Source organism: Eurypyga helias, unplaced genomic scaffold (genome assembly GCF_000690775.1).
Source record: "Eurypyga helias isolate BGI_N326 unplaced genomic scaffold, ASM69077v1 scaffold39235, whole genome shotgun sequence".
NCBI lineage: Eukaryota > Metazoa > Chordata > Aves > Eurypygiformes > Eurypygidae > Eurypyga > Eurypyga helias.
The window spans coordinates 1-11,108 of NW_010252909.1; the positions used below are offsets into that span (position 1 = coordinate 1).

An 11,108-nucleotide genomic window follows, 5' to 3' on the forward strand; every position below is an offset into this window, starting at 1 on the left:
CCCCCCATTGCTATGGCCGCCCCCTGCTGTGCCCCGCCCGTGCCCCATGGGGAGGCCTCAGGGCTGCTGTCCCAGAATAAAGGAGATTGGGGTGCCCTCCCGCGAGGGGACCTGGGTGGCATCCCGGGGGTGGGGGGCTAAAACGAGCGGGGAGCCTGGCAGGGCCACGCAGGTGGCAAGGAAACAGTGTGGGCGTCAGCCACGAAAAGGTGGCAGCCTGCGCGTTTCACGTCGGTTCCTGTCACTGTTCGCAGCTTCTCTACGATGAGCGGCGCGGCTGCCCCGGGCCTGGAAGGCAGGGTCCGGAAAACACTGCGAAAGGTTTTCGGGTTTGAGTCCTTCAAGACTGCCCTGCAGGAAAGCGCGACCATGACCGTGGCAAGAGGTGAGGCTGCGCATTGGAAAGCTGTGAAACACGTCTGGTTTTCCGTCTTCCTGTGAGGGTGGTAGTGCCGGAGTTGAGGAGCTGCTTCGCCTGGGCTAGGCAGGACCACCCGGCCGTCCAGGCCCTCCTCTGCTCCGAGATCGTTTTACTGGTGCAGGAGCACGAGCGTGTGCTGCACACAAGCTCTGTGAGCACGGCTCTGTCCTGCCTGGTCTCCTTTGCATTTGTTTTGTAACCCCACTATTGCATCAACCAGAAAATGGGAAACCTTTTCTTGCTGGTGTTTCCATGGGAGGCAGCTGCCGGCATGTTTATGGTCGGATGAGGTCAGTGCTTACACGTTTTCAGGGTAAACTTGTCCTTGTTGTAGACGATGTTAGAGCTGATTCCAGTAGAAGCAGCTTGACTTCCTGGTGTGGTTTATACCTGTTCTCTGAATCACGTGGCCATTATCAGAAACGTGATTTTGCTGGTGTTAACACCGCTGCTGGTTGGACGGGCAGCGCCTGCGTACAAGCTGCCAGCCGTTGGCTCTCCTGGCAGGTCTCGCAGCCTCAATCAGGGCAGCGGCAAACTCCGCACTCCAGATACAGCTGCAGTTTTCATCTGTCACCGGTAGCTGTGCAGATGAGCTGCTGACAACCGAGCAGCCCAACGCGGGGTTCTGTCAGCAGGGTGCCTCTGCCTGTTCACATCGCCTGCATCTCCCTGGTTTGAAGTGGATACTGCTCAGTGGTGACAGTTACTAACTGCGTGATATTATCTGTGTGGTTGAGATTTCCAACCCGTATTTCTTAGCAGGTACACTTTTAGGATAAGCTTTAATAGGATGTGGTAAAGATCTGTCATGGGGCTGGTAATTTGGTAACTGGAGGTCTGTAAGAGGAAACAAAACAGCGCGTCTGGACGAGAACAAGCATGAAAAACTTGTTTAACTTTCCTTTATCTTGGTTTCTGTGTGTCTTCTGGTATTTCTGTAAGGCTGTTTCTAAATGTTTACAAAGCAATCAGAGATTCTTTGAAGGAAACCACTGCAGGCATGCAAAGTATTGCTAGGCTTTTAGAACCTAAAATGAAGTGTCTTGTGTTGGTATGCCACACGGTACGCACACGCATATGCTGTTTCTCGCAGGTTACAAGCCATTGTGCCCACCCCTCCAGACAACTCGCCACCACTCAGTAGCCTTGAGCTTTCTTCTGTTGTCTTTGCAGGCGAGAAGGATGTCTTTGTATGCATGCCCACAGGGGCAGGGAAATCCCTGTGCTACCAGCTTCCTGCAGTTCTGGCAGTGGGCATCACCATTGTCATTTCACCTCTGATTGCACTGATTCAGGTAACTGTCTCCTGTTAGCGGTGGAAAAGCAGTCAGTGAAGGGGGTCGGGAGATGCTGGAGGCACAGCTGCTTCTTGTCTTTCTGTCCACGACTCTCTGCTGTTGGCCTGCCTTTGGATTCTCATCTTGATGTCTCAGTGTGTTTTGTTTACCCTGGTGAGAGGTGAAGAGGCTGTGACTCTCGGCTGTGGCGGAGAGAGTTGGGCTTGTTCAGCCTGGACAAGAGAAGGCTCGGGGGAGACCTTATAGCACCTTCCAGCACCTGAAGGGGCTACAAGGAAGCTGGGGGGGACTTTTTACAAGGGTCTGCAGTGACAGGACAAGGGGTAACGGGTTTAAATTGAAAGTGGGGAGGTTTAGAATAGATATCAGGAAGAAGTTCTTCCCGGAGAGGGTGGGGAGGCACTGAGACAGGTTGCCCAGAGAAGCTGTGGATGCCCCATCCCTGGAAGTGTCCAAGGCCAGGCTGGATGAGGCTTGGAGCAACCTGGTCTAGTCGAAGGTGTCCCTGCCCATGCCAGGGGGTTGGAACTGGATGATCTTTAAGGTCTCTTCCAACCCAAACTGTTCTGTGATTCTATGACTGAGCTGCAGAGCAGTGTAACTCTGGTGTGATGCCATGCAGTTCTCCAAAAGGAGGTTTTTCCTCTTTAATAGTAACGTGGTGGGTTTCAGAACTGAGCCTTTCTCCATTTTCACCAGTTGCGCTATGCAGAAGCATCAGAGTACCTCAGATGGCCCAAAGAGCATCTTTCCCTGCAAAAGAACTGCCATTTCACCTACGAAGTAGTAACTCTGGGGCTGATGAAGCTGCCTTTGAATTTGTTCTGCATCAAAATGTCTTTTTGTTGCCGTCAGTCTTTCTGTCATGGAAAGAAGCTGGTTTAGCAGACCTGCTCCTTGAGCGCTTTCATCTGAGAGACCTTTTTGTTTTGTATTTTGCTTTTTCTACTGTCTCATCACCTGTGGGGAGAAACACCTCCCTGGAAGAGCAGCTGTAGCATGGCCCAGACTTCTGTAAAGCCTTAGATTAACACTGCATGATGTCTGCTGTTGGTGGCTGCTGTTTTGGGTTTTGTGGTGTGTTTTTTTTTTAACTACTGTACAGTCTTAATGTAATACACTTTAAGAATTAAGAGCAGGCTTGGTGATACCCCTCAGAAAGGTGCTATAAATAGTGCATTTGTTCCAAGTGAGAGGATTTCTAATTAAGCTCCAGCACAGGCAAGATTTTATCGGTGAAATGGAGGTTAAAAAAGTTACCTCTGTAAGATTGGTAGGTGATGCAGAATGTGTCAGAGTGACAAACAGGTTGAGATGGGCTCAGCAAGTCTTAGGGAAGAGAGATGGAGTGAACCCTCAGAGGTCTCGTCAAGCCCTGAAATGGTCATGAAGTATTTCAGTGCAGCCAAACTTCAAGAGCTTCATCTGTGTAGTCTCGTTGACTGTGTAAACAGGAACCAGTGGATATTAAATCCATCACTGAACCCAGTTATTGAGTGAAATAACGAGAAATCCATTTCTCAGGACTCTTTCTATCTTCCGAACTGTTATATGCTAGTCAGGTGCAAGTGAACAGCTCAGTGTGGGGATAGAGAGCGGAATGTGTATGCCCAGGGTTCACATGGATGTGTTGCCACGTTTTCTTCTCGGTCTTCATGGCATGATTCTCATCCAGACTTCTTTCTGTTGCAGTGGCGACTTGCATGATTTTTGTATTTCGTCCTGTCTCAGCTGTGTTTATAACCACTTTAGCTATTTTGGAATGAGGTGCGCTCTTACAGGGCAGTGGTGTTCGTTTTCCAGCTGTGACAACCTGGTAGTGTAAATCCCGGGACGCGTTGGTGGCTTGTTTCGGCTTGCTGTGGCTACGATGAGTTATTTTGCACAGACGCCTGCTGGTGTTCGTTCCCTAGCAGAAATACCTGGGAAATGTTCCCTGTTCGTTCCCTAGCAGCAGAAAAGGCTGCCCTAAAGTGAACGGATGCGGAAAAATGCAGTTGGATGTTAGAGCTGGGCAGCTCTGCTCGCAGTGGAAGATGGATTCTAGAGTTGAAGTTCTGAATACCCAGACTGTAGGTGTGTGTTGTCCTGAGCCTCGATCCTGCAGATGGAAGTTGGGGCCTCACCTGGATCTCCCTAGTAGTCTTTCTTGGTGATAGTGACTCTCTTTACAGCCATTTGCTTTTCATTTAATTCTAATTTTGTTATTTACTCTAGGATCAAGTAGATCACTTGCTGGCTCTGAAGATCAAAGCCTGCTCTCTGAACTCCAAACTTTCTGCCCAGGAAAAGAAGACCATCCTGGCTGACTTAGCAAGTGAGAAGCCCCAAGTAAAGCTCCTGTACCTCACCCCAGAGATGGCAGCTGCCTCGTCCTTCCAGCCTACGCTGAACTCCCTGGTGTCCCGAAACCTCTTGTCCTACCTGATAATCGACGAAGCGCACTGCGTCTCCCAGTGGGGACACGATTTCCGACCTGACTACCTGCGGCTGGGCACCCTGCGCGCTCGCATACCCAACACGCCGTGCGTTGCCTTGACTGCCACTGCCACCAAGCAGGTCCAGGAGGACATTGTGGCAGCGCTTAAGCTAAAGCAGCCACTTTCCACGTTTAAGACTCCTTGCTTCAGGTCTAACTTGTTCTATGATGTGCAGTTCAAAGAGCTCTTGACTGATCCATATGCCAACTTGAAGGATTTCTGTCTGAAGGCGCTTGAAGTGAAGAACGCGACTGGGGTAGGCGAAGAAGGAATAACTGCCCAAAATCTACCTTAGTGGTCACTGCTCTTGCAGTGGCTGATACGGTCCCAACAGGCCTGTGGCAGGGAAGGGGGAGGTCCCTGGAAGGAAGGTGCTCATGTGTATTTTTAAGTTCCACCTCAAGTGCTCACATATGTTTTAGAGTTCCTCTAAAGTAGGTGGAACGTGGAGGCGGCATACAGAAAGGAGGTGGTCTGAAAGAAAGTGGATTGGGAATATGCAACTAGCATTTCTCTCCTGGTTTGTCATGTCCCAAGCAATCATCATGTGTTTGGTTGTGTTCTGATCTCCTGGTGTGGTGAGGGTGCGCAGAAGCATTTGGAGTGTTGTATTGAATTTTCTGCAACTCTCAGCAACTCAGTTATAGCCTCCTCACCTGAGTGCGGAGCATAAGGTGGAGAGAGACTGCTTCTTGCTTTGTGCCTACTGGGGGAGGACTGGGTGGGACCATATTCGGTTGATCTTCGACCTTGTAGGTCTTGTTCTCTGATTTATGCCGTAGAGTATCTTTCAGTTGCCGGGGAATCAGCTCGGAGAAGAGACAAGCTCTAGGCATCCCTCCTGTATCACCATACTAGTGACTGCAGCTTTGTTGCTTGGCTTCAGTGTCACGGCCCTTCTCTCCTGTCTGCCCAGGTGTACTCCGGTTGTGGCATCGTGTACTGCCGGATGAGGGATGTGTGCGACCAGCTGGCTATTGAACTGAGCTACCGAGGAGTGAAAGCCAAGGCGTACCACGCAGGTACTGGAAGCTGCATCTAAAGTAGCTGGTAGAACTGTCCTGTACCACCTTTAGGGCCTGGGTTGGGGCTACCTAGAAAACAGGTTTCGAGGCGTGCTGTGCAGCGTGTCCGATGCTCACGCGTCAGGTCTGTGAGGTAAGTGTGGGGCCTTCAACAGAATGGCGTTCCCTTCACTCCAGAACTGTTGGTTTTGTTGGATCTTGCATGGCCTAAATATAACAACTGCTTTTATCCCAGGAGGGATCTAAATTTTCCTCTTTGGAATAGAAACAGCTGTTGCTGACTTCTGCTTGATCGCAGGCCAAGTTAAACAGGGGCAGAGAGGAGTGTACATCAGTCGGTTTTAGCGAGGGGGTTGTCTCGCAGTGAGGGAATGGAGGAGGAAGAAAATCCCCTTATTTCTTTTCTTTTTTTCCCTTTTTGTTGTTTCCTTCCTTCTTTTTCATTCCCAGGACTCAAGGCAGCTGACAGGACTTCAATCCAGAATGAGTGGATGGAGGAGAAGATCCCAGTTATTGTGGCAACCATCAGTTTTGGAATGGGAGTAGACAAAGCCAACGTCAGGTGTGTAAGGCTGTGTTGTGCACCACCAGAGCCCGAAACCTGAGCAGTGGGAAGGGAAAGCCTCAGTCTCTCTGTTACCTGGTACCTCTGGCTAAAATGCCTGATGAACACCTGCTAACACCCACAAAAACAAAGATGGAGGGTTTGGGGTTTTTGTCTTAGAAGCAGCAAAAACAAACCTGTAAAGAAATTAAAAACAAGGCACCAGAGCCAGTCATTTTCAAAACCAAGAAAATTGGAGGAATGCTTGTTTTTTGCCACAGCCTCCAGGGTTTCAAAAGGAGCCGTGTCGATGCACAGTTGTCCCTTTCACTTCTCTGGATGCAATAGTTGCTGTTAAAAAGCAGTGGGAAGAAAATCTGCACGTAAAATAATTCATACGCCCTCTACTAAAATAGTCAGAGCTGTATTTTTTTAGATAGCTCCTTTTGCAGTGCAAGGGGAGAAAAAGAGCAGTTCACAAATGGCAATAACCATATGAAAAATACAGCTGTAGCCCAAGGACAGAAGCTTTGCACGTGCTTTCAACTGCTGTTCCTCTGGGACTTCTGTCCCCATAATTGCTCTGCGCTGTTGGAATTCCTGCACCGCAGTAGAGCTGTGCCAGGTCAGTTCTGTGCGCTGCAATTGCTTAGTGGAGGGATAACTCGGGTGCAGCTCGCGACGTCCCACACAGACCAGATCTTTAGGCTAAAACCCACAAAAAGCAGTCACTCTGAACACCACGGGCGAGGGCTAGGACGTCACTGAGACAATCACACCGGTTCACAACTCTGCCATCCTGTGGCACTGTGCTGACAGGTAGTAACAGACTGTTTTACTGTTTGATGCGTGTTCCCCGACAGAGAGAGAAGTCTCCCAGGGCAGCGGCATGAATTAATGACCTGCTGAAAACACTCTGCCCTGCCCACTCCAGCAGCCAGTGAAAAAGGCAAGAGAAACAGAAGGGCATAGGGCTGACTGAAGGAAAGGTGGCTGGAAGATGCTTAATGGTTAGTTTCCAAGGAATCCACTTAAAATGACACTTTACAGGGTGTTTTTTCACAGTTTGAAAGACATTTTACCTGAGCCCAGGAAAGTGCTGCTTAGCCTTGCCCTGTGTTGGCAGAATTCAGAGTATTCATTCATGCATATGTTATCAAGTAAAATCAGGTCTGACAAGTTCTGGAGGTGACTTTTCTGGACAGCAGGGAAAACAAAGGTCTCTCTCTGATGGAATCTGCTGCTAATTCAGTTTTGTTTCAGATTGTTTATCAGTTCCTTCAGTAAACTTCCTGAGGGGGATTAGATGTGTAGGGCTCTGATGGTGCCTGCCTGGTCTGTTCCTGGAGTGTTTGTGTTTGGAGAACCATGTTTGCTTGCTTTTGTCATTTAATCTTTCGCCACACCCACCTGCCTCCTGGACACGCTGGTTTTGAGGCAGGCTGGTATTTACATCCTTGGCAGCACTACTGGAAAATGAAATCTTCTCAACAAAGGGAGAAGCTGCATTGCTGAATATTCAGGTACAAGCAGGTTTAAAGCAGTCTTGCAGTGGTGCGTGGAAAACACAGAATCACAGAATGGTTTGGGTTGGAAGGGACCTTAAAAATCATCTAGTTCCAACCCCCCTGCCATGGGCAGGGACACCTTCCACTAGACCAGGTTGCTCCAAGCCTCATCCAGCCTGGCCTTGGACACTTCCAGGGATGGGGCATCCACAGCTTCTCTGGGCAACCTGTCCCAGTGCCTCCCCACCCTCTCTGTGAAGAATTTCTTCCTGATATCCAATCTAAACCTCCCTGTTTTCAATTTATACCCGTTACCCCTTGTCCTGTCACTACAGGCCTTTGTAAAAAGTCCTCTCCCAGAACCCTTGTAGGCCCCCTACAGGCACTGGAAAGCTGCAATGAGGTCTCCTCGGAGCCTCCTCTTCTCCAGGCTGAACAAGCCCAGTTCTCGCAGCCCTCTCTCGTGTAACCTTCCTTCAGAGGTTACACGCAGTTTAGTAACGCTTCACAGTCGTATTTGATGGCTGAGGAGGGTGCCCTCGGTGACACAGAATTTCCCATGCAGACTTGGTTGGCCAAGGAGTGTCTTAGAGTATTGCAAATTGTGTTCTGCAGTGTTCAAATTGTGTCCCACAAAATAAGTAAGACTTTTTCTTTTATTAATGCTGTATTTTATGGTAAAGTCTCCCAAAGTCCTTAAATCCGTGTCCTCACTCTCACTCTTCATACAACTGTATACCCATTTGGGATATTCGTGTGCTTGTTCTTTTCCCTCCGTTTGGAGTGAGAATCCTGCTCTCGTGCCTTTGTTTTCTTACAGTTCTGCTGCTTGCTTTGTCTCAAAAGGACTTGAAATACCTGTGTGCCCAACCCCTTGCTCTGCAATGCTTTTGCTGTCCTAGTGGTGGTGTTGACGTCCGCCAACGCCGCAGCGTGCACAGTGATCTGAGAAACTGCAGCCTCATGTTCCCTCTTGTCTTAACACCTACAGATTCGTTGCCCATTGGAATATTGCCAAGTCAATGGCTGGATATTACCAAGAATCTGGCAGAGCTGGGAGGGATGGGAAGCCATCCTGCTGCCGCCTCTACTACTCACGGAATGACCGGGATCAAGTCAGCTTCCTGATTAAGAAGGAGCTCGCTAATATCCAAGTAAGATCTGCAGAATGATATCCACCTGCCTGGATACGCTGCTCTGCCCCGCGCGTGCACTGACCTCTGAATACACACAGATGAAGTGAGGTTTTCCGGGTCTGGCGTGGCTGTAGCCCTGTTTCAGGGGATAGCAGGGGTGAGGTGCTGCCAGCTCCAGCCCTGTTAGAGGCCTGGCCGAGCAGAAGTGCGGAGCAGAGACAGCCTGGTGTCTCTGCCTTTTTGCCATATTGACCAGAGGGTTGGATTTGGTCATCGCTAGAGTTTCTTTCTCTCTTCATACTTAAATTGAAGACTATAGTTATTGTTGTTCCCATCTACTTTCAGGAAAAAAAAGGCACCTTAAAAGAATCTGACAAAGCTGTGATGACATCTTTTGACGCCATTGTGAACTTCTGCGAGGAGCTGGGGTGAGTGCACATCTTACAAGCGCCGTTTCATGTTGGGGAAACCATGTCCTGTCCCTTCTGCGGCGTTGTGAAGGCTGAGAGCTTGTATGTCCAACAAAGAAAATACTGACTGAATCGCCTGGTATTTTGCTCTCTGGGCTGAGGAAGGTGTCCCTGAGACACTTCTCCCTTGCTCCCAGCTCTGAGTTAACTGAGATGTTGGTCTTGGAGCCTGACCAAGTGACTTGGTGATGTTAAACTCCTCTGGCTATGAATTTTACTGTGTTCTATCTTTGATGGGTTGGCTTAATTGCCTTTGCTTTTGTTTTGACTCTTCCTTTACTGCATCATCTTTCTTCTAAGGACACAAACAGCCTGATTAGCACAGGATGGAAGCATTTAGATTTAGTATTTCTCTAAATCTGGGGGGGCTCCACTCTGCAAAGAACTAGATACCCGTGATTCTCCTAGACCTTAGAAGGAGCTGGTGGTGCTTAGAATGTTTCAGAAACAGGCCCAAATTATGGACATGCCCAATCTAACTGCAGACCAGCAACCACAACATGCATAGTTCAGGTTTAGTTCATGACTTGTAAGCTGTAATCGCAGTAAGTGCTGTTTTATGCTGGACAAGATGTCCAAGCTGTAGTTTGCCAGTAAGAGATGAGTGTGTGTTCACTGGAAATGCTCAACATGAGTCTTGCTTTCAAGTCTGCATTTTGTTTCAGTTTTTACATCCACGTCTAGGACAACTTATTCGGTGTGTGTGTAATGCGCTGCTTTTCTGATGCCTCAGTGAGCAGCTCCGCTCCTCGTGGTCTTTTTTGGTAGACAAATCCTGCTTTTATGGGGTTGCCCTGGGAAGGTCTTGCTTGTACTGAAGCGCGGCACACTGAGTTCTGGGGCACTCGAAGAAGCACTTCTTTGCCCAAAGTCAAGGTGATTCTGGGAAGTAGCTACTAGCAGGCTTCTTGCTGCAAGAGTTTGATCCGCTTGCTTGGCTGGGGAGTGTTAGCAGCTCACAGCCGGAGCGGCCAGGTGGCTGTGTCTGGGTTTGGTATCATCTGGGAGGCAGCTGTATCCCTCTGGTTAGATGCTGACCTTGGGAAACCTTGTCTTGGTACCTGTCAGTAGACTTAGCTCTGGCAGTCACTTCTTGGAATGGACACTGGAGCTGTAAGAACTGGACTGGGATCACTGAACTGACCTTGCACAAGCCAGAAGTGGTCACGGGACATCCCAGGGTGGCGTCCCGGTGAGGGCAGGAGTTAGGCTGCGTGTGACCAACCTACAGCCTCTCCCACGTCATGCACACTGTGAAGAGCCTGGCTGCTACCTGAAGTCAGGACCTTCTCTAGGGTTGCACTGCAGCAGTGAGGCAGTAACTGAGCGGGGACAGAGCAAAACCATTCTCCTTTGCTTAGATGAATAGTAACGGAAATAGGATTTCACTGCATGCGTAAAAGAGAGATTTCTGTAAGGGAATATCACTGACCTAATTAGAAATCACGTCTCCCATACTTTTTCTTCCCTCCCCCAGCTCGGTACATTCTTCCTACTGTATGACGCGCCCTGAGCATCCCAGAGTGGCACGCTGCAGCACCACTGACTGGCCTCCCTGCTCGTAACTGTACAGGGGCTAAGATGCTACGTAAAGGAACACCATGTTGTATTTCTTTTGTACATTTTGAATTAATAGAGTTCTGTTCACTATCCAAACAGTGAAAGCAAACGGAAACTCTGACCTTGCAAGGTTCTAAATAAGAACAAAGAGAGACTTGGCAAGCAAGTGTTTGCGTGCTGTATTTAGGCTATTGTCCAAGTGTGGCAGGAGACAAATGGTCTAGGCTGCTTTTAGAGAGTGGGTTTAGGCAAAGCTTTTGCTGGTCAGAATTTCCTGTGGCCCACTTGCAAGATGGAAAAAAAGCCTCACGTAACTGCAGCCGCCAAAGACATCTTTATCAGTTTTAGGTGATGGCTGACCATTTGCCACCTCTAACCAGTGGTTTTGCTTGGAAGGTGAAAATCAGGCAGAGATGAGTTGGCTTTGTTATTTGGTTAGTTAGGCAGTTCCTGAATGCAGATGTACGGAGTTTGCTGTGGACTCGCAGAACGCCTTGCTGGCATTGGTGCATTGCTCTCGATGCAGGAAAAGTTGCATGGGGAGAGGAGATGAGAAAGCGTTCTATGAGCAACACAGTCGGGCAGTAGCTGGGCTGATTTTTGCTTAGCTGCAGGGCTCCAAGTATTGCATCTCAGCGTCACTGTGCACCACTCTCTGCCTCG

At 49.1% G+C, this 11,108-nt stretch overlaps 1 protein-coding gene across 1 annotated transcript; it reads left to right on the forward strand.

Annotated features, from left to right (window-relative positions):
• The first annotated feature begins 255 nt into the window (after positions 1–255).
• Positions 256–8,847, forward strand: RECQL5 (RecQ protein-like 5). The gene is made up of 7 exons (XM_010152509.1): positions 256–385; positions 1,598–1,719; positions 3,940–4,458; positions 5,119–5,224; positions 5,678–5,789; positions 8,271–8,433; positions 8,761–8,847. The coding sequence occupies exons 1-7, from the start codon at positions 265–267 to the stop codon at positions 8,845–8,847; spliced, it is 1,230 nt and encodes a 409-aa protein (XP_010150811.1). The 5' UTR covers positions 256–264.
• The last annotated feature ends 2,261 nt before the right edge of the window (positions 8,848–11,108 follow it).